Source organism: Carettochelys insculpta, chromosome 13, assembly GCF_033958435.1.
Source record: "Carettochelys insculpta isolate YL-2023 chromosome 13, ASM3395843v1, whole genome shotgun sequence".
NCBI lineage: Eukaryota > Metazoa > Chordata > Testudines > Carettochelyidae > Carettochelys > Carettochelys insculpta.
Genome location: NC_134149.1, coordinates 9968741 through 9989869, shown reverse-complemented (window position 1 = coordinate 9989869; position 21129 = coordinate 9968741). Strand labels below are relative to the sequence as shown.

The 21129-nt window shown below is 40.9% G+C and overlaps 1 protein-coding gene and 1 long non-coding RNA gene across 6 annotated transcripts in view; one reads left to right on the top strand and one right to left on the bottom strand.

Moving 5' to 3' along the window:
* FMR1 (fragile X messenger ribonucleoprotein 1) overlaps nt 1-7601 on the bottom strand; it is a 49562-nt gene extending 41961 nt beyond the window's left edge. The window contains exons 1-2 of one of the 2 annotated variants that reach the window (XM_075007564.1): nt 7577-7601; nt 7210-7403 (exon numbers count right to left, since the gene is read on the bottom strand). In XM_075007564.1, coding sequence (XP_074863665.1) covers nt 7210-7260 — 51 coding nt within the window. In that variant the 5' untranslated portion in view covers nt 7261-7403; nt 7577-7601. Of the gene's footprint in view, nt 1-7209; nt 7474-7576 lie in introns of those variants that run through there. The other variant, XM_075007565.1, reaches the window with a different exon arrangement.
* A 169-nt stretch (nt 7602-7770) lies between these two features.
* LOC142020251 (uncharacterized) lies at nt 7771-20013 on the top strand. Of its 4 annotated transcripts, none has more exons than XR_012647327.1 (4): nt 7771-7842; nt 8961-9167; nt 10420-10605; nt 13200-20012. It is a non-coding gene; the product is annotated as an uncharacterized LOC142020251 (long non-coding RNA). The 4 variants fall into 4 exon arrangements; XR_012647329.1 differs by lacking the exon at nt 7771-7842 and adding an exon at nt 11315-11438 and having other exon boundaries at nt 7884-9167; nt 13200-20013; XR_012647328.1 differs by lacking the exon at nt 8961-9167 and having other exon boundaries at nt 7773-7842.
* The last annotated feature ends 1116 nt before the right edge of the window (nt 20014-21129 follow it).

Genomic DNA, 21129 nt, shown 5'->3' with positions numbered 1-21129 from the left:
TTATATGAAAAAAACCCTTTTGACATGTATCAGAAAATAAGTATGCACAATGTAAAAACTTTATTAATCGGTACATAAATGTGAATACACATACATAAAAGATTTCAACATTTTTTAATGAGATGGATGAGCCTCACACCCAGCAGCCAACAGTGCTGTGCCCACCTTATAAAATTACATCCCTCCCCCCACACGGGCCTGTACACCACTTTGTTCACCCCTGAGTTAAGAAACTGTCTTGGAGGAGACAGAAAGACAATATATAATATAGGAAAGCACATTGGCACCAGTGGACTGGAAAGAAAAAGGGAAGATGCATACAGAGCTTCTATATTCCTCCACACTTTTGCCACAGAAAATCTGTCATGGCTTCTGGGCATAAAAGAGTGCCTATCTGGGAATATTTTCAAGAACTTCATTTCCTGGGTAAAAAGGAAAATGTGTTAAGTGTAAGCAATGCAAGATGATGATGTAGGGCCTAGCTGCAAGGATGAAACATAAGGTAAACCGAAGAAAATTATGTGGATGAAGATGTAGATATCACTAAGTGCATCAACTGGTTACTAACTTAAGTAATTCACTTTGCAATGTATCATTCTTTAGGACTCTATGGACCTGTCTACACTTGCCCCCAGCTTCGAAGGGGGCATGTTAATTAGGTCCATGGAAGATTACTAATGAAGTGTTGCACTGAATATGCAGCACTTCATTAGACTAATTCTCCCCCACAGCAACTTCGAAGTGTTAAACTTTGAAGTGCCAGCATGTGTGCAGCCACTGACACTTTGAAGTGTCCGCACTACTTCAAAGTCCCTTTATTCTTCAAAATTTTGAGTAAAAGAACTTTAAAATGCCTGTGGCTACATGCATGCTGGCACTTTGAAGTCTGAAGCTTTGAAGTTGCCACGCAGGAGAATTAGCCTAATGAAATGCTGTGTATTCAGCACAGCACTTCATTAGTAATCTCCCGTCACCCTGATTAACATGCCCCCTTCAAAGTTGGGGGCACGTGTAGACTTAGCCTATGTCTTGTGGTATAAACATGATTTGAAAAGTAAATTCCCAAACTGCTTCCTGTACTGGATGTTGCTGAGGAAAAACAAGGTAACTCAACACGTTTATGGGGCTTACTCCAAAATTAAAAGCACTCTAAGCACAGTCAGTCTTAGTTTTTTTTGGTTTCCTGATTTACATCAACGATTGTTGTTTTGGTGTTTGAAAATCATCAACGTTTTAAATCAATCCACCCTGGAAACATTCTGAAGGTAAAGGGAGACTATGATGGTGGGGAGGACGGAAGAACATAGAGGGTTGGAGCAGATACAACACCAATGTGCTACACTTTCGTTATGGCAAATAAATAACATTAAAGCTCTGTGCTTCACATTCGTAATCTATACACATACACACACATTAATAAAACCTATCCCTGCAACATACTTTGATGGTACAAAATATTTCAAATGTTTCAACATGGACAAACATTGTAAAAGGAGGTTTTATTTTCAGTATTCTGAACTGTATGTATTCTGAACAGAATGTGCTAAAATTTGTCATTTCATATATATGAATATTAAATGTCATGTAAATATTATGTTACTGTAAAGACAAATATATTATTTCACGCACAAGAGCATGTTAGGCTCATCATATGTATAATTAAATATATGGCTCCTGTCCTGAGGAGTTTGAAGTCTAAAATCAGGTGTCTTAACTGGAGGTAGAGAAAGAAGTGCAGAAGTAAAGGTTACAGTAAGGAAAATATTCATTTACTCCATATGACATATGCACATATTGACCTCACTATCAAATTAAGTATTAGTTATATGTGAAATGTAACCTCACTGTTTACTGGCTGACCAAAGTAATTCTTTTCTTCAAAGGACTGAGAGAGAGAAAAGTGAGTCAATTTATCTAACAAGCCTGGGAAAGGGATTACATAGAGTAGCAGAATAGAAAAAAGTCACAAAGGAGCAGCAGGGGAAGGAAACAAAGGAATGTCTAGGCTGGCACCATCAGAAGGATGGAACGGATGGGGATAGACATTAAAGGAGAAAGAGTTGGAGGTATCTGTTGTGGATGAATTATGGAACACCTTCAACGAAAAAGCAAGGAACTTGATATGGGGTACAATGGGGAGTTAGTGCAAAAATCTGCAGGATGTGACAAGATCAAAACAACAAACTTACAAAGATGATTTTACCATTAGCAGTATGGATGGAGGCAAATTAAATATCCAAAAATACAAAATAAAAATTGTAGTCATTAAGGAAATGGACAAGCAATTTAACCGTTGGAAAATAAAGGTGCAAGTTTTGACCATGTTAAGGAAGAAGAAATGGTAAGATTTGGCTTGACAGGAAGTGGATGGAGAGGTCAAAAATGGATTCCACTTTATAGACTGACAGGATACTAATAGTATATTAACAGCAAGGGATAATTGAAGGAATGGACTATCTTTCATGAAAAAAAAACAAACAAACAGTATATTCCAACTCCACTGCCAAAGGACTGATCCTATCAAACAGCTATAGTAAACATTTTGCTATCTAATTCAGAATACGGCCAAAGTATAGTCTAAGGATTTTGTGTCTGACCAGTTCTGAAGTAAACTAGCCATATTATTCTGAAAATGTATTTACAGTTCAAATCAACTAGCCACACTCAACTGGCCAAATAGCCACATGTGGCGAGTAACTAGCATGTTGGACACCACAGTCCTAACTTTTTCCAGATGTCCTTTTGGTCATTTGTAACACAAGCCCCAGCGATGCACTTTCTTCAGGAGAAGAACATATCTAGTTTTAATCAACGTATTATGTTGGCATAAATTTTACATGTGAGACTAATATGTGTTTAGGGAGAAAGTTAAACAGTTCTGTAATGTATCTAAAGATTATGAACACAGTATAATACAACACTAGTAATCTTCAGTAAAATTAAAGAAAACAAGAGCACTACTGAATATCCTATTTTGTGTATTGTGTTGTGCCTTCTACTGCATTTGTACTCATCACAAAAAATATTTATGGATAGGCATCATGATTTTCAAGAGTGAAAAGCCAACTGGAAGCCAACACCTCCTTAGTTTTAAACTTAGGGAGCAATCTTCAGCAAGTTACTCATCCTGTTTGCAAAACTGGGATAATAAACTGTACACATATTTTGTGGAGTTTTTAGAGGGTACTACTACTTGTATGATTCTTTGAAAATATGAAGTACTAAAATACCACACTAAAAGTTGTCAAACATTGGAGAAAAATTATCTGTAGTTATAGCATTAGCAGCAAGGTTTGCGTTCTACCTATGTAACTGAAAGCAACACTAAAACTGTCACTATCCTCAATGGTAATTTGACGTCTTCAAGTATGTTGACAGGAATAAATGTTTAGCAGGAAGGACAATAAAACATCACAATTATTTTGTATACAAGGTTACAGAACACATGGCTGAAACCCACTTACTGACATTCCCTAGTACAAATTTTCCATAAGATGTATATTTTGTGCCATGATACCCCACATTGAAAAACAGACCATTTAAAAAACAAAAACCCTAAGTGTACTTAGTATTCCTCTCTGAAACTGAAATATAAAATACCATATAGCACATAGGAAAAGTATTAGTGATGATGCCCACAGGATAAAAATGCATTTATTTAGCTTCTTTGAGTATTTTGCCTGCACTACGCCAATTAATGCTTCATCAGCCAGCACTTAAACATTTCAACTTGCCATAGAGCTGCAGATCCAAGCCACAAAAGTCAGGCTGATATTTAAAATACGAGGTTTTTGGGTCAGGCTCTTTTCCAGCTATAAGCCTAAAACAGCAGCCGAAAAAGAAACCTATACCCAACCTAGTCTAAAGTACACTTTTCTAATTTTAAATATGGAATTTCTACCAACAATTGAACAGGTCTGAGTAACAATATTAGACCTGAGGCCAGCAACTGTTCTAAGTCCAACATCTTGTCAACAAAGACTGCTAGTAATAAGTATCCTACCTTTCAGGTGTTCTAAGCATGCTCAGCTCACATCATAATGGGAATAAGAGCACAGAGAATCACTTCTGAAAAAAACAGGCCAGGGACCCTTATCCACTGGAAAGCCAGAAATCCTATCTTTTATATGCAATTTGGTACTTGTTTCTAGCTGTGATAGGCTATGAGGTATGTCTCCTTAAATATGTAACAGTAAAATTTATAAAAGCTATGTTAGAGCATTAAATAACATTTGCACCACAGTAAAAATTAGATATCAAAGAAATCAAGGCCCCACTCTAACTGACAAGGTAAAAACTTCCCTAATTTTGAACTACTTTTTTCCCCTCCACTAATAAAACTGGACTTCCACTATTAAAAACAATCTTGGCTTCTGGTAAAGAAATAAAAATATCCAACATTTTAAAAAGCTCTCCATAATATTACTAAAACATTTTCTTTTAATACATATGGCATTAAAGTAGTATTATTGATATGATGATACTACTGGCCTTAATTTGAGAGGACCTAAATAATATTTTATATCTCTGTCACTTAAAAATAAAAGGGTCATTTCCTACCTCATGCAATTAAGCATCTTTGTCTTTTATTCTATACATATTATGTATTCAGTTTTTTAGTTATGGGTCTTTCAAACAGTATGAAAGAAGGTGACACCAGCTGTAGGACGATGTTAGATACTAACACAACAAAATGAAACGGGATGAACGGTTTTACAATACTATAACTCTAGAGGGATCCATCAAAATGTTGTGTGAAGAAATTCCTTATTTTCTCATTTGAACAGTTTTATGTTTAAGCTATTGTGAAAACTTAGTATGAGGATAGGCAAGCTCATTCTATGTCTCCCTTTTTTCAATTGGAATGTAGGGATACCACTAACATTTCAGTGCAGCATCAATTAACAAGTGCAAGATACTTGCATACCATACTATAGTAATATAAAAATGAGACAGCTAGAATAGAAGAACTATGACTTTTTTGTTAAATACTGAGTCGTAAACATTTGAGAGCTTTTTCTATAAAAATTGGTTTCTACACTGAAAATGTATATAATGTTTGCTCTGAATAACCTCTGAGTCAGAATGGATAATTTTGCTTGCTATTTTAAACCTTGCTTGTTTACCCACACTATTTGCTAAAAACAGTTTACATATACTCTAAAATATAAGGAAAATATAATTTTCTGTTCAGAGAAATGCTTGTAAAACAGGTTGGATGTACTAAACTATGTTTGCATTTGCGGTTTGAACACTGGCCTTGTAAACCCAGGGTTCTGAGTTCAATCCTTGAGGAAGCCATTTAACGGTCTGGGGCAAACAGATTAAAAAAAAAAAAAAAAATCTGTTAGGGATTTTGCTTGGTCCTGCTAAGAGGGCAAGGGATGGTACTCAATGACCTCGAGGTCCTTTCCAGTTCTATAAGATATGTATGTCTCTCATATTAATGAACAAAGTGACTCATGACCCAACAAAACTGTCCATTCATCATACATCTTAATTGTTCTGGGACAAAGATTAACCAGAAATGCTGGTGGTAACAATAATTAAAAAAAAAAAAAATCAGGGGATCAAGTAATCCAGCACATTTTATTTTATTTGTTTAGTGGTTAAAAACAATAAAACAAAAACCACAACTGAGTGGGTTATGAAATTTACGGTATCTCTCAAGCCGAGAATTTTCAATACTCATGTCATTCAAAGGAAGTACATGAAATTCATTTTGTGTCATCTCAACCTGGTCACATGAACCTGAGAAAATACATTTTAAACGCCCTCTTCCTATAAAGCCTGCCTAGTGGTGCACAATTTGATTAAAAATTTAAAGTAATTTAAAAATATCACATCTTTAATTTCTAAAATTCATACTTTATATTTTCTGTTACTCTTTAAACAATTATCAACCCAGAAAAGATAAAGGAAATAGGATTTTTCTGTGTGCTCAGTATTTTGTTTCCTAGTAGCTTTTTACAGATCTGAGATTTCAACTGGAACTCTGCAGATCCAACAGCCACTTTATTCAGTGTTCATATATTACCTTCTTTCTATAAAAAAACCACACTGGTGTTACTATATATTAAAACACTTTCAATTTTTTTAAAAGAATGAACTCTTTAAAATGTGTGTATACTGATGTCATCTTAGACCACGAGAACTCAATATTATCCTGGTACCTGACTCTCCTTCCTACCTCTCTCATGCTGTGATGAACACTCAGTTCTAATATAAACACAAGACAGTTGAATAGTAATCCCAATGTCTAAAGGCACTAAGAACTTTGCACACCCAAGAGCTCCGCACCTTGCAGGAAAAGACCCTTTATGGTTAAGCATTTTTTGACAAAGGGCCTGAATCAGCTCCAGCTGACTCCAGGAAAGTAAGCCCTAATCCAACGTTTTACTAATTTTTTTTTTTAAATCTTCTGGACCACAGACCATTGCAACCCAAATGAGACTCTGCCATATATTGATAGAGTTAACTGATGGTCTCCATTTCATGTAACAATGATCATAACAACTGCTGTAACAATAAACGTGAATAACAAGTCCACACAGAGGGGCGGGGACGCTTCACCCCATACACACACACACCCCCCGCCTCCTCTACATAAAAGAGAAATTCCATTGTCAATCGCTCAGTACCACTTGCAGGAACCCGAAGCGGGCCCTGAAGGCCAAGCGATGATCCAACCCACTTCAGCGCAGTTCTCCCTGACCGCAGCATTCACAGCAGCCCGGAGGACGGCACCGCGTCCCCAAGGCCCGTTTAGCGAGCTTCCGCCGCGCCCGGCTGCTGCTCCCCGAGATGCAATGCAGGGCCGTTCATGCTGAGGCTCCTGTCCGCCCGATTCCCTTGCGTCGGGAGAAGAGAGGCTCAGCCCTGCCTCCTTCCTCCTCCCTCGCACACGAGGAGCGGCGAGCCCCATCCTCCCGGCCCCCACAGGGCGAAAGTCTCCCAGGCCCCAAACCCGCCCTCAGCCACCGGGAATCATAGCGGCCTCCAGGCCCCCAAGCTCCCTCTGTCCTCGACCGCCACCCTCCTCCGTCTTCCGCTCCGCTCCCTCCCCCCCTCAGGCATGGGGAGGCCTCTCCCAGGCCCCTGTCTAGCCCAGGCCTCTCTCCTTTCCTCATAGGCGGGAGGAGCCGCCGCCTCCTGTCCTAGGGCCCGGTCCCTCCCCTGAGGCCCAGGCCCAGCCCCGGCGCACAGTACCTTGTAGAAGGCCCCATTGGAGCCCCGCACCTCCACCACCAGGTCCTCCATGTTGTGCCGCGGCGGCTCGGTGGGGGATGCCCAGGCCCGGCTCCGCCTCTCTCTCAACTAGGGAGGGTGAAGAAGAGCCTCGGTTCGCTCCGTAGTCGAAGGAATAGGGGCGGGGGCTCGTCGGCTCCGTTCCTCGCCCGCGGCTGCCCGGAAATGAAAGCGAAACGGTCACAACCCGGCGCTGCGAGGGGGGTGCAGGTGGGGGGGGGGGCGCCCGCTTCGAATGTAAACATTAAACCCGCATCACGTGACAGGCCCCGGATGAGTGGCGGGGCCGGGGATTAACTGGCGCGGGCACACCCCGCTCGCGGCGCACCTAACGGCCAGACGGGCGCGCCCCTCCCTCACATACACTCTCACCCAGCGGCGGCACGCAACCTAACCTCACGGCGCTCCAGCGTCCCACCCTCTGCGCCCGCGCTCTGAGCGACTGTGGCGCCACCCAATGGCGGCGCGCCATCGCCATGCGCGGAGGCCAATGGGAGAGCCCGTGGAGGAGGTCCTGTGACCGGGCAAGGCGCGGGTTACCATGGTTTTCAAAGGGTACTGCTGAGCGGCCCTGGAGAGGCCTTAGCTAGAAGGGTGAGGTGGTGATAGCGGGGAACGGCAGCGGGAGGGAAATAACGGTGGGAAGGAGCGCATGGAGGTTGCGGGGAGTGGCGGGCAGTCTTGGAGCCGCGCGTCTGGTGGAGCTGGGGCTCGGTTTGGAGGCCCTGCGCCGCCCGGGAATAATATGGGCCAGGCCCTGTCCCGGATGGTGCACATACTGTTTGGCTTGAATTAAAACCTCGCAGGTGCTGGAAAGACGGCCCGTGTGTCTCAGGGGGGATCTAACCCCAGCTCCGCTCCTCGTACTGAGGGTGCATGCAGGAGGCAGTAGAGTCTGGGCTCTGCCCTTCCGCATGAGCTGCTTCTCCACCTGCAGTACTGCAAACGATCCGCGGGTCAAATCTGCCGGATGGCTCAGGAGCCTTTGTTACATCCACACGTGGGGCTGGGGTGGGCCAGAGGTATTCAGCAATTTCCACTGTCTTTGCTTGGGTATCTGTTGAAAGCACACCACCTAGATACGTGTAATACAAACTGTATCCTGACATAGCAAGTCAAATGTGTACATGTAGTTCAAGTGAAGTACAGTTAAACCAGTTTAATTCGAAATGCTCTCGTCCAGCAACATTTGTAATCTGGCATGATTTTAGTTAGCCATACATCCACTTCTCATGGGTGTGGCCAAGTTTCCCCATGGTCCCATTAAGTGTTACAGCCACTAGTTCTGGCTCTCAGTTTTCTGTGCTATTATTTAGCTATAATTTACCCCTAAATGTCTTCTAAGAGTCCAGTAAGCAGTGGAAGTGTTTGTAGTGTGCTAGACAATGTTGACCTCCCATAGTTGGACAAATTTGCTTATTGGACGAGGTCCCGAGGTTGCCAGACAAGAAAGGTTCAATCTGTAATAGCTGCTGTTTCTGTAGAGCTAGGCTGTACACGGTCTGGAGAAGTCTTCTGTGATACAGTGTTGTTGCTATTCAGTAATCTCACAAGACAATGATCCTTGAGAAGTCAGAAATCTCATTTGCAAACATTCCTTTTGGTTCAGTGGCTTCTTTGAAGGTTACAAAAATACTGTCCCTCTGTCTTTCTTAGCACAGTATCTGATTTTCACCCCATACAAGTTGTGGGATTTATTTAATAATTTGCAGGGTGTGCTGTTCAAATACATTAATTACAACAGAGGATTAGAGTTATGAAGACCAGATCTACATACTGATCAGTCAACTGCACATCTAATGTGAAACTGGAAGCAGGCAATCAGGCAGCAGTAGAGACACCAACCCCCAAAAGAAAGTACAGTACAGTACTATGTTATATGTAAGCTACTAAAAAAGGAAAGGTCAAAAACTGATAAGGTAAGAAAAGTGATTGTGTGCTTGTTTCATTTAAATTATGATTAAAAGCATTTTTCTTCTGTAAAATGTTAAAGCTTTATTAAATCAGTGTTCAGTTGTAAGCTTTTAAAGAACGAGCTCATATTTTGCTCATAGTTAAGAATGACCTCCACAATAATGACCTGCACAATAACAACTGAAATCTGATTTATAAATATTAAATGACAGTTTGTGTATAGATAATCAGGACAGAAGGGAAAACCGACAGCCAGAGATGGAATAATTTTTTTAAGCGATTCACAGTTTGTGAGCTTAGTTTTGGAGCAAAACATCTGCTTGCAATTTGGATATAACAATAACAAGGATCTACTATTTTAAAAATAGGCCGTTAAGAAGTACTAAATCAGAGCAGTTAATGTTTACCTCAAGGTACCATTGTGATATGTGACTATAAATACATAAAACTACATTAAAAGTACAATCAGATTGCAAGGCAAAGCCCTCAAAAGTTGGGAAATGCAAGAGGTAAGATTACATGTATACAAGTATTATGATTTTGTCTTACTATATAATTGAATACTGTTTGGGGCATATTTGTATGCTAATTAAAAGACAAGGAAAGGGGAAGGAAAATACAACTGCTTTGGTAAATTCTTTTTTCAAAAGATTATAATAATATGTGTGTCATGGTCATGAATTCTGTGACAAAATTTATGACTCATACATTTTTGTACAAAAGTCATGCTTTGAAATCTTGGCACCCTTTGAAATAAGTGATAAAATTGTTGACAAGTAAGTCCAGGCTTTCACATGGTTTCAGTTAAGTTAATCAGTCTGTTCTCGAATACAGCATTTCCATGAGTTTTTACAAATCTCTTTGTATGTACACAGTATGGTATGCAGGCAGTGAGTGTCTGCTGGTAGTAAAATTTAAATATTAAAAATCAGGTAACAAATTGTGTGCATCTCACGAAAATATAGTATTTACTTGGACTTTTCCTTTTAAACTAATTTGTTTTGTCAAACTGTGGATTTGTAATTGTCTGTAATTTGTGATTTATGTTGTGACCCGGTTACTGTAAAGCAGGGGCAACAAACTTTCTGAGCTGGCATGCTGAAACTTGACCTTTGACTGCTATGTATGGTCAGAGTGCTGGTGATACTTTTTAAAGTCACTAATAGTCCTACTTCCACAGCTTCATTAATAAAGATGCAGAACTTTGCCATTTAGATGGTGGTTGGTAGCATTAGCTGTTCTTTTGTTAATTCACAGGTGGCATGGCTTTGAGCAAGCTCCTGGCTGCATGGGAGAGGCAGGGCGGGGCTGAGCTCCTGCCTCATGTGTTGTTGGAAAATCTGCTCAGTTGCCACTCTTAGCACCCATTGAGGGGCTTGCTGACCCCTGCTGTAAGGTTTACTGTGTGCCAACATTGAAGGAGGACTTGAAAAGAACTCTGTGGTAAGCTTATCTTTCTTACTGACAGAAGTTTGTACAATAAAAGACATCTCACCCACCTTATGCTGCTGTGCTTGATGTTATGGAGCTACATATCTCATCGAGCTGGAAGGGACCTCAGGAGGTTATTGAGTCCAGTCCCCTGCCCTCTTGGCATGACCCAGCACCATTTTTTTTTTTTTTAAATCTATTTGCCACAGATCCCTAAATGGCCACCTCAAGGATTGAACTCACGTTATTTCAGGGTACATCTACACTTACTGGAAGATTGATGCAGTGGTCGATCTTCAAGGGTTCACTTTAGTGCAACTACTGAGGCTATACTAAATTGAACTATCAGAGCTCCACCTTTGACCCTGGTACTCCTTGGCAGCAAATAATAAAGGAAGTCAACAGGAGAATTTCTCCTGTCGACCTCCCGGGTTGGGGATGACAGGACAAATCAGTTTCCAGTACGTCCACTGAAGATATGAAATTCATTGGGCTGTAATTGTATATCTTAAATCTTTTTTTGCCTTAGTGTAGACCGGGCCTCATTAGCAAGTTTCTGTGGGAAGGTACCCATTAAGAGAGATTAAATGGTGGTGTACCCATTTCAGCCAATACTTAAGGGACATAGCAATATCAGTAATGCTGTGCCTGTTGCTAATTTTTAATTAACAAGACTTCTGTGTTAAGAAGGCTGTTTTGGGTCACTACATCCCTATTATAGGCTCTTGAAAGGAAGAACTGCAGGTTTTTGACTCCATTTGGACCTGCTTGAGTAAACACTGGATATGCAATGTATTGGAGCCAAGGACCTGGACAGAGAATCGTGTGATTCTACCCCTTAAAAGGTAAAACTACACAGTTTAGCACTTAAGCATGTGCACTAAGATTAGAGAGATCAGAAGAGCAACTAGTCATGCAGCCCATGACACAAGGATTTTCTCTCCTGTATATTTGACAATCAGCCTCTGTCATTAAGGCTAACTTTGTGGCCAGATAAATGAGAGACAATGAGACAAATATCAAAACAAAAAGCACTTAAGTAGCACTTTAAAGACTAGCAAAATAATTTATTAGGTGAGCTTTCGTGGGACAGACCCACTTCTTCAGACCTCTCTTCTGGTATGGCTATGGTCTGAAGAAGTGGGTCTGTCCCATGAAAGCTCACCTAATAAATTATTTTGCTAGTCTTTAAAGTGCTACTTGACTGCTTTTTGTTTTGATAGTGTATAGACTAGCACGCCTCCCTCTCTGTTTCCAATGAGACAAATAATTGACCTTTGCTGTAATTCTTACACTGATAGGGTACGTCTACACTAAAGCATCTGTTTACAGAAGTTACTGTCGGAAGATATCTTCTGACAAAACTTCTGTCAACAGATTATGTCCGCACATAAAAGCGGATCGATCTTTTGACCTGCTCTATCGACAAAAGGCCCCCCCAGAACATCTACATAGCTTTTTTTGTCAACAGTTTCTGCCGACAAAACTCATTTTGTGTGCAGATACTTCACAAATGTTGTCGACAAAACCCCAGTTTTGTCTGCAAAACTCTCTAGTGTAGACATAGCCGAACCGTATAAAAAGCAATTGGATGTTTATAGAGACATTCTAAAATAAAGGTTCTTTTTCAGGGAGGCTTACAGCAAATACTATATGTATTCACTTTGTGCTTTCTGAACATCAGGATTCTATGGGAAGGCCATCACATTGGAACTCCTTGACATTCAAGTTCAAAATAACTGTTCTTATGGTGTATATTATCTCAGATAAGTTATTCCTAACACATGTAGTATAAAGCTGTAGTAAATAGGTAGCTAAACAGCCGTAATATTCTTTTTGTTGCTGTTTTTAATGCTACCAGTCTGTTCACAAAAGATTGGCGGAAATAAAGCATCAGTGGTTGGGAATAGTTTAATTGAGTGTCCGAACTTTTGCTTTCAGCTAACTATCAGTTTCATAGGGAAAAGGTGAGGCTATAAAGTTAAGAATGAGAAGCTTGTATGTACTTACAGTTGTATTACTAACCTCTACTTAAATTGGAATAAATTATTGTGGGGGGATGCTTTCTGCATTTGACATGTGATTTAATCTGACTACGTATTCTCTTATTTGCTTTTCCACCAAAATGTGTGACTTTCATTCAGGTGGCAGGGGAGGAATCTGTGAAAATTGGTATCCATGAATGAACATGTGCAAACATTGAATTTGTGTGAATGAGTTTATTTGCACATGAAGTGCTGTGAATCCATCATTATGTATATACTTGCTGTCCTACTCAGAGATTACTTATTACATGTAGAATTCTACCAAGAGAAAGTTGAAGCCAATACAACTAGCTTATTTTTCTCTCCCCCGCCCCCGGAACAGATCTATTTAGACAATATCTGTATATCTTGTATAAAAAAAGGAAAAGATCACAAAAAGTCTTAAATTTCTAGTCTAGCTAGTCTCCACCCACATCCTCTGAAGTGCTCCAGCTGCCCTTAACCGAAATTCTTCATTGACACTAGGTAGGCTATGTGCTTACCTCCTGCCTTGTGTGACATTCTCTGTTTTTTTGTTTTTGTTTTTGTGTGTGCTTTTTACAACTTTCCTCTTTCTCAAAGGAAGGAAAAACCCCATCCCTGCAGTTTGCAGAACATCAGAATGAGGATCCCCACCATCATTCACATCTACTACAGAACATTCAGATTTCACTCTTCCATCTCTGTGAGGACAGGCCTTCAGTTGCTGCTGAACAGTCTAATTCCAAAACGTTCCCTCCCTTCCCTTGCTAAAGGGATAGTGCCTAAAATATTCTGCTATTATTTCCTTTACAATGTGCCTATCACCCATTAATTAAATCTACACGAAACAGTACATGGACACTGGCAACTATAAACTGTATCTTCAAAAATAAACATTTATGTACCTAGAGGATCTTTCAAGCAACGCTGGAGATGCACCATTACATTGCATGTTTTGATTCTGATTCTCAATATTGGGTCTTGAATGAAACACTGAAAAAACAGACCTAAAGAAAGTAGAATGTATAAGCCTTCTAGGTTTAAAGACATCGTAACACAGGTATTAGAATTTCTGAAAGACTTTCTCATTTAGGTTATGGCTGTACTACAAAGTTGCATTGATGAATCAAACAGCGACCTGCAAAAATGGACAAAACAAAAAAATCACCAGCGTGCCCTCATGCTTGCACCTTCTGTCCATGGATCCTGTCCACACTGCAGAGACAACCATTAGTGGCAGTGTGAGCTATGCACTGTGAATGTATGTCCCACAGTGCAGTGTTGTGGGAACACAGAGCAGACTGCATGATAGGATACATTCAAAGTTCTAAAACAGCCTGGTAAGCTACATCATGTGTAGCTCTGTGGCATCATGAGTAGCTCTGAGTGCGCCATGCTGTGGAATGTCAAAGCAGCATAGCAGCCTCTGTGCTGCTGTGTTCCTATTGCAGGTCAGAACAGGAGCATTCCAATGATTTGCTCTTTGTTTGTTCCTCAAATAGGGCATCACACTCAGCTGTCAGCTACTTCCCAGACTTTCGTAAGAAGAGGGGTGCATGCCAGAAGGACCGCAGAGTTCAAAACACTGAACAGAGGTATCTGTATGGGCAGTGTGAGATACTAGTGGAAGCCATTTCTGTTGACAAAACAAACAGCAGTACGTGCACTGACATTTTGTTGACAATAAATAAAGGGGATAAGAGAACAGTCTCTCATGGGGTTGGACCTTTGTCCCTGAAATGGGTGTTTTTCCCTTTAAAAAAAAAATCGCACTGCAGTGTGTAGTCTCACTGTATGGAAGCGGTTCCCGGCCTTTTTAAGATGGTGACCCATTCTGACAATTCGGTAAGACTTTGTGACCCAAGACAATTCAAAAGCAGGGTGGGGGGAAGGATCTCCCTCAGGAAAAAGTTTTTGTAAATCTTGATTTGACCCCCATCCCCAGACTTAAACCTCTCACAGCCCCAAAACACACCTCTTGTCCCCAGGCTTAAAACCCTTGCAGCCCCAAACTGCACCCAAAACCTCACACATAGGCTTAAATCCCTCAGAGCCCCAAAACGCCCCCCACCTACCTAACATGAGAGCTACTGCTGCCCCCAGCTGCTCCTTTACCGGGCCACCCCTGCCTGCTGTGCACGGCTCCCTACAGCCCTCTTATTCCCTTCCCCCACCTGCACCAGAGACAGATCTCTTCCTTGCCACACTGAAATTGGCTTCAATTTAATTGCTTTAACATCCAGATTCCATCCTGCCAGCCTGTTAAATCAGTTAAATTGAGTTGCATTTCAGCATGGCAGGGTGGGGACTCAGAGCCAGAGGAGTGAGCGATGGTAGCAGCAGAAGCCGCAAATGGCTCCTTAAAGAGTTAATGTGGCTCAAAGCCACCCAGCCAGCGACCCTTAGAAAATCTAATGGCGACCCATATTTGGGTCCTGACCCATAAGTTGTGAATCCCTGCTGTATGGTCATGAAAAGGCAGTTCTTGACAACATAACTTGGTAATGTAGATGGACCTGAAGTGCAGTCCATGTGTCAGCCTTAAAGAAGACTTCAGATAGTCAACAATTACTTCAAGAGTCTGTGAAGTAAACAAAAGAAATAAAGAGAGGAATTCTTTTCACAGACTCTTCTGCTAAATGTGAGCAAAGGAAGAATTAATACAGAAATCATGTTGCTACTTTCCTGTCTCTTTTAGGCCACTAAAAAAAATCCCAAACCATGTTAGTCATAATGATGTTTCTAAATTCCTCTCAACTGTGGTTCAGTTTAACACAGATTGTTTCTGTCCTGCACATGGTTTAGATTTTTTTTCCTTAAGTGTCTGTCTGACACTATAAAAATGTTTACATGTACCTAGCTGACAGACATTCTGCTTTCTTAGAAGAAAGGATGGGCACAGCCATTTGGCACTCAAACAGTTGAATTCTAGGCCAAAGGGGGAAACAAATGATTACTGACTCCATAATAGTTGGTTTCACAAAGAAATATGTTTTGTAATTCTGGGAGGGACAGTCTCCTCATTGTCTTACGTAGTATCTATTTTATTGGTTGTGCTTAATATTTCCTTTTGAGTTCACACCTCTAATTCATTGTTTCAGGCTGTAAAACCAGAAGGAAGATTGCATTTGGTTATGCTTTGTTCATGTGTTTTCTTCACAAATATGAGAGCCACTATAAAATTAATTTAGATTCTATACAATCTGTTTGTGTCACATGGCCACAAATACATCAGGTAGGCTAGGTTGGGATATGGGTTTAATACCCAGATGAAGAACAATGCTGATTGAAGCATTTGGTGTTACTACATTATTGCTGTTAGCCATAAAATGTTATTACCTTTACCATGCTGATATTGATTTTATTGTTTCTAAAGCATGCAGAAAAGCCATGTCTAATTTATCTCTGACCATCACCAGATATGATAATTTCACAACTTTCCTTGAACTGGAACTTTGCCATACTATTATCTTTTTCCCTAATACCATAAGTTTTCCTCGCAGTAGCTTAAAATTCATCACTTCTTATTCTTTCACCATTAGCAAGTGAAAATGTTTAAGCTATGTCCTTTTTATAAACCCCAAATTTTAATCTTTTTTCATATGACAGCTCTTAATTTTTTTCATAGACCTTACTTTGTAGTCTGAACTTTTTAATGCACTCATCACAATAGATTAACATTTTATCAAAATCACCTTTCAAATGAAGACTGCTCTATACTATCCCTTTTAAAACACATCCATGATAATCACATAGGGACATCATCAGAATAGATGTGTAAAGAATGCTCCATTGATTTTGAAGTGTGAGGTAGGGTGTGTGCAAATGTTTAAGAAAAATACATTCATACATTAAAGAAAGAGGTAATATGTAATTTAACTGTGGTGTCCCCTTTACTTTCTGAATTCTTCTATATGTAAATTGATTGTGTGCCCACATCTTTAGTGCTGTGTGCATATGCGGTCATACCTCAAAAGATATTAGAATCGGAAAAGGTTCATAAAAGAACAAAAATCAATAGGTTTATGGAACCATCCATATGAGGTGAGAGTGATAAGACTGAGACTAGTCAGCTTGGAAAAAAGAAAATTGGGGGGAGGGTATGCTAGAGGTCTATAAAATCATGACCCATGTGGAGAAAGTAAATAAGGAAGTGGTATTTACCTAACACAAAAACTAGTAGTAAGCAATTGAAATTAGTAGGCAGTATTTTTTCTCCACATAACACAGTTAACCTGTGGAACTCATTGCCAGGGGATGTTACGAAGGCCAAGACTGCAACAGGTTTCAAAAAACAGCTAGATAAATTAATGGAGGGTAGGTCCCTCAATGGCTATTAGCCAGAATGGGCAGGGGTGTCATCCATAGCTTCTGTATGCCAGAAGCTAGGAATGAGCAATGGGATGACTACTTGTTGGCTACGGTTACACTAGCAATTTTTGCTGGCAAAACCCCAGTTTAGTCTACAGAACTCATGGAGCATGCGCACACAACATGCATTTTGTCAACAGTGTCTCAACAAAACACAGCACTTTTGCTATCAGCATTCTACCTCAAAGCTTTGAGGCATAACCGGCTGTTGACAGATTCTGTCAATAAAAAAGCTGTGTAAACGACCCTGGGGGCCTCTCTCAACAGACAGGGCATCCACAACAATGGGCAACCCTGTCTGCTGTGCTTCCTTTTCTGTTGAGAGAGCAGCCAGGCAGCCCGGCTGCTTTGTCGACAGGGTGGAGTGCTCTCCCAGTTTGCTTTTGTGTTTGGCCATGCTCTGTCAACAGAAGTTTTGTCCGGAAATCTCTTCCAACAGTGACTTCTGTTGACAGAGTGCTGTAATATAAGCATATTTGTTGTGCTCATTGCCAGTGGAGCACGTGATGTTGACCCCTGTCCAAAGACAGGATTCTGGGCTAGATAGACCTTTTATCTGAACCAGTGTGACTGTTCTTATGTTCATAGGCGCTCATAGTTTTCCAATTCATCTACCCACTCCAGATTATAGGCTTGATCCTGCAAGGTTCCTTATCTTCCATTCAAGTGGAGCTGATAGTTTACACTGGGAGTGCCCTGCCCTGTGCAGGAATAAGTTCTGTATTATTTTCTGTCGCAGCACATTTGGACTGCCTTATTCTCGCAATAGACCTGGCACAAGACACCAGTGTTCCCTGTAAGCTGAATGCTTCTGCAGCTGCTCAAGAGAAATCCAGTACCAGCCAGCTAGTTAGCAGAGCACCCACAAGTAGGTTTTGTGTTTCTGTTGGTGGTGCACATAAAAAAAATTTGCACCTGGATTTGAAAGATTAGAGGGAATGTTGCAAGGCCGCTGCTTTTAATGAACCTCTAAGGCATTTCTTGTTCATTGATGTTACACCAAAGGATTTCTCTAGTACAAGGGAGGGTCAAAATTTTTGATGTGGGGTCAGTCCAAGAGTTCAGTAAGTTGTAAAGGGCCACATTCTTTCATGATATTAATGGAGGAGGCACGGGATATGGAGTGGTGGTTGGGTACTCATGGGAACTTGGGTAGCAGATTGGGGTGCAGAAGTGGGTGTGAGATCTGAGAGAGAGTTTGGGTAAAGGAGGGAGTTGTGACCTGGGGCAGAGGATTTTGGTGCAGGGTTCAGGAGCTGATATGGATATGGGATAGGAGAGGCTTCTGATCTCGAGGAGGGGTGTGGCTGTTGATGTCCCCAGCTGATGGATACAATAATGGGTTTTCTGTCTAAGGATAGCCGCATCCACTGTGGCCCCTTTTATTTTTGCTCAGGTTGATCTATTGCCTTGTAGTGAAAAATTTTTAAAGTATCATTCTTAATGAATAAATTTGGACACTAAAGCTGGCTTTGGTCTGGCTCAAATGAAATGATGTCTTGATGACTCTGTTGTTAAATAAACTTGTTTATAGCTGTGTATAGCCACAGGATGTACCTGACTAGTACAGTATTACTTAGAACAGAGTTAGCGGCAGACACCAGAAACATAAAATGTGATAGTAAGAGGCAGTTGGGGCGGGGGGTGGGGTGCTAGATAAAAAAGTTCCAATGCAAAGAAATAGGTCAAAGGGACCTTGTCAAAATGTGTGATTAAACCAATGAAACAGAAATAATAATATGAGTATAGCAAAAAGCAAAAATTGTTATTTAATGTTCAACATATGTCATGTATGAGTTACATAATGGTGATTGGAAGAGCGCTAATGAATATCTAATTTGGATGTGTGTAATATAGGAGATTTTATGAGGCAGTTGGAACAACATAGTTGAAATTTATCATGACCCAACCTTGTACCAGGAGAAGATAATGGACCACTGCTTTTATTCTGTACTTCTGTCATTTCTTTGACAGGAATCGCTGTAGCAAGGAATGCTTTTGGTTAAAATAAAGGTTTGAATTAATAAATCAAGTATCTCAGATCTGAGCGTGTATGACCTTCTCATGCTATACTATTGCGAGATCTCAGGCTATCTGTCTGCTACGTTTAGAATCTTTCTAAAAAAAGAAAAGTGGTCATCCTGAGCTTTAGTCATCACTAACATTATATTTTGAGCAATGCAAATAGATAAAATAATCTGTTTCCTCTCATGAAACCAAACACTAACAACACCATACCTCAGTCACAAATGCCAGTCCTCACCACATCTCTCCCGTGGCGAAAAGATTATCTTTGTACTGCTCCATGAAAGTCAATGCCTTTAGGTAATTTTGGGCCAATGTGGATAGCAAGTCTTAAAATTGGGTTTTTCATAGAATGATCACTTGCAGTAGCTTTTCCTTTCATACTAAGCGGACTCCCGTTGGAGTGACTCTGTTTTCCACAACCAGAAGTAAAGTGGGCTGGTATATGCTGGTACAGTATAGTGGTAAGAAGTGGCTGATGATAACCAGCCTGTACACAGCTACTGTTAAAAAATTACCATGCGAGTGCTGCTAGACTCTTCCAGCAGAGCTAACAACTTGTGTTCCCTCTAATTTTTCCATCTATAGGCGGTGTAAATGTTATGTGTGCCAAGGCATGTGCAGTTGTGCACCACCAACAAAAGCATGCTGCCCGCTGTGGGTGCTCTGCTAATCAGTTGAGCAGCACCTGAATCTTGCCTGGGCAGGAGCCCAAGTACTTAACTTACAGGGGACACTATTGCCAACAGGTGAAGCAAAAGGGAGAGCTGTCCTGGGGCTCTTTAAATTGACATTGGGGCCAGGGGTGGCACTTGCTGTGCAGCATTCATGGGCTGGCTGGAGGAAGGTGGCCCCTGCCCGGCATTTCCAGGGCCTGGAACCAGGCTCCTATAAGAGGAAGATTTTTAAATTACTTTCACCCCAACCTTAACTGTAAGAAGATAAGCCAGGTGCCATAAGACCGCCTATATTTTGCCCCAACTTCAGATGCTTTGTTTATTTGAAATGTCCCAAATGTATTCATTTGCAGTAATTTAAACTTGATGTCATAGGCCTAGATTATGGTAACAGAAGCGGCAACAAAGTCACCACAATAATTAAGACATTTGAAGTGTGGGAGTGGGGAGTCTTCTTAGACATGATTATCCAGTAGTGCTGAAATGTTCAGAGGTACTTCAGAGTAGCAACACAATCTTACAGGCAGACAGTAAGATACATGGGTCCAAAATGTCTCCCAAGTGTCCCCAGGGAGGTACTAGACTCAGGAAGAGGAGACTACCAGATGTTGCCCTGTGTACACCAAATCAGACAATTTCATCTATGTCTGTTCATTTTTATCCTACCATCAGGTGACTTTTGATAAAGTACCAGACAAAATCCTGGAATGTAAGCACAAAAAGAGTACAGGAATTTTGCTAGAGTGAATTCTAACAAACAGTATTTAAAACAAAAACCCTGTACACACTGACTCATGGGTAATGATTTTGTGTTATGTTTGCTCTATAGCATGGGTGGGGAACCTTTCTTGGATTGGGGGTAACTCGCCCCTCACTGGTGTGGTCCCCAACTGAAAAATTGAAAAAGGTAACCCCTCTTCCCAATTCTCCTTGCACACCAGCCCAAGTGCCTAGGGGAGCTAGGGCTAGTAGTTTTGTGGTTCAGTGTGGGAGGCGCTGCCAGTAAGTGGGCTTGAGGTGTGGAGTTGTGGCATGAGGGAGGGAGGGGATGTTGGCTGGGGCTTGAGGGGGCTGGGCAGGAGTGGGCTGAAAACATGGAAATATGTTTTTAAAAGATATGCTGGAAAATACCTTGACTGTTGCCTAATCTCAAGGCTATTCAATTATCCTATTAAAAATCATTCTGTCATGCTGTTGCCTTATGAAATAGTTGTCCAGCTGTGTTCCTGCCTTTCTGTTTGCCCTCCAGGTATTTGAATAATGGCTCTTAATGGTTATTTCCAGATCCTCACCAAACAATTTTAATGTACTTCTCTGATTCATTATTGCTGATTTCTCTCTCTCTCTCTCTCTCTCTCTCTCTTTTTGTGGAAAGTTGGGGATTTTTAAAAAATTAAATGGTACACTTATCACACAATTTTTCTGGTTCCTTCCATCCCTTGGAGCATTAGCACATT